Raw genomic sequence first — 530 nt, forward strand, 5'->3', positions numbered from 1 at the left:
TCGATAACTACCGATAACACAACCACAAAGCTTTTAACCGAACTCCCCTACCTCCTACCCTCACCTTCTGCCCCTCCTTCAGGTGGGTTGGCTGGACGACTCCCTGAACCCCCTCGTCGAAAGCCTCGGCCACAGAATATCCCTCCTGACGGGGCTCTCGACAGACGTGACTGCTGAACACGCAGAACTCCTGCAGGTTTCCAACTACGGCATCGGTGGTCATTACAACCCTCATCATGATTACTTGCTGGTTGACAAGTCCGAGAAGGAGGTATGGTCGTTAGGTTGTGGGTGCGTGTTATAGGTTGTGGGTGGGTGTTGTGAATGTGGGTTGTGGGTCGTGGATGAATATTGTGGGTTGTTGATGTGGGTTGTGGATCGTGGATGTGGTTTGTGGGTTGTTGATGTGGGTTGCGGATTGTGAATGTGGGTTGTGGGTGTGTGTTGTGGACTGTGCTGTGGGTTGTGGGTGTGTCTTGTGAATCTTTATTGTGGGTTGTGGATGTAAGCAGTGTATAAGTGTTTTACAT

General features: G+C 50.9%; 1 protein-coding gene across 1 annotated transcript in view; it reads left to right on the forward strand.

The window, feature by feature from the left end:
- LOC119582341 (prolyl 4-hydroxylase subunit alpha-1-like) overlaps positions 1 to 530 on the forward strand; it is a 101,297-nt gene that overhangs the window by 97,747 nt on the left and 3,020 nt on the right. The window contains 1 exon segment of the mRNA XM_037930556.1: positions 83 to 271. Within this exon segment, the coding sequence (XP_037786484.1) occupies positions 83 to 271 (189 nt within the window).

This window comes from Penaeus monodon, chromosome 15 (genome assembly GCF_015228065.2).
Source record: "Penaeus monodon isolate SGIC_2016 chromosome 15, NSTDA_Pmon_1, whole genome shotgun sequence".
Taxonomy (NCBI): domain Eukaryota; kingdom Metazoa; phylum Arthropoda; class Malacostraca; order Decapoda; family Penaeidae; genus Penaeus; species Penaeus monodon.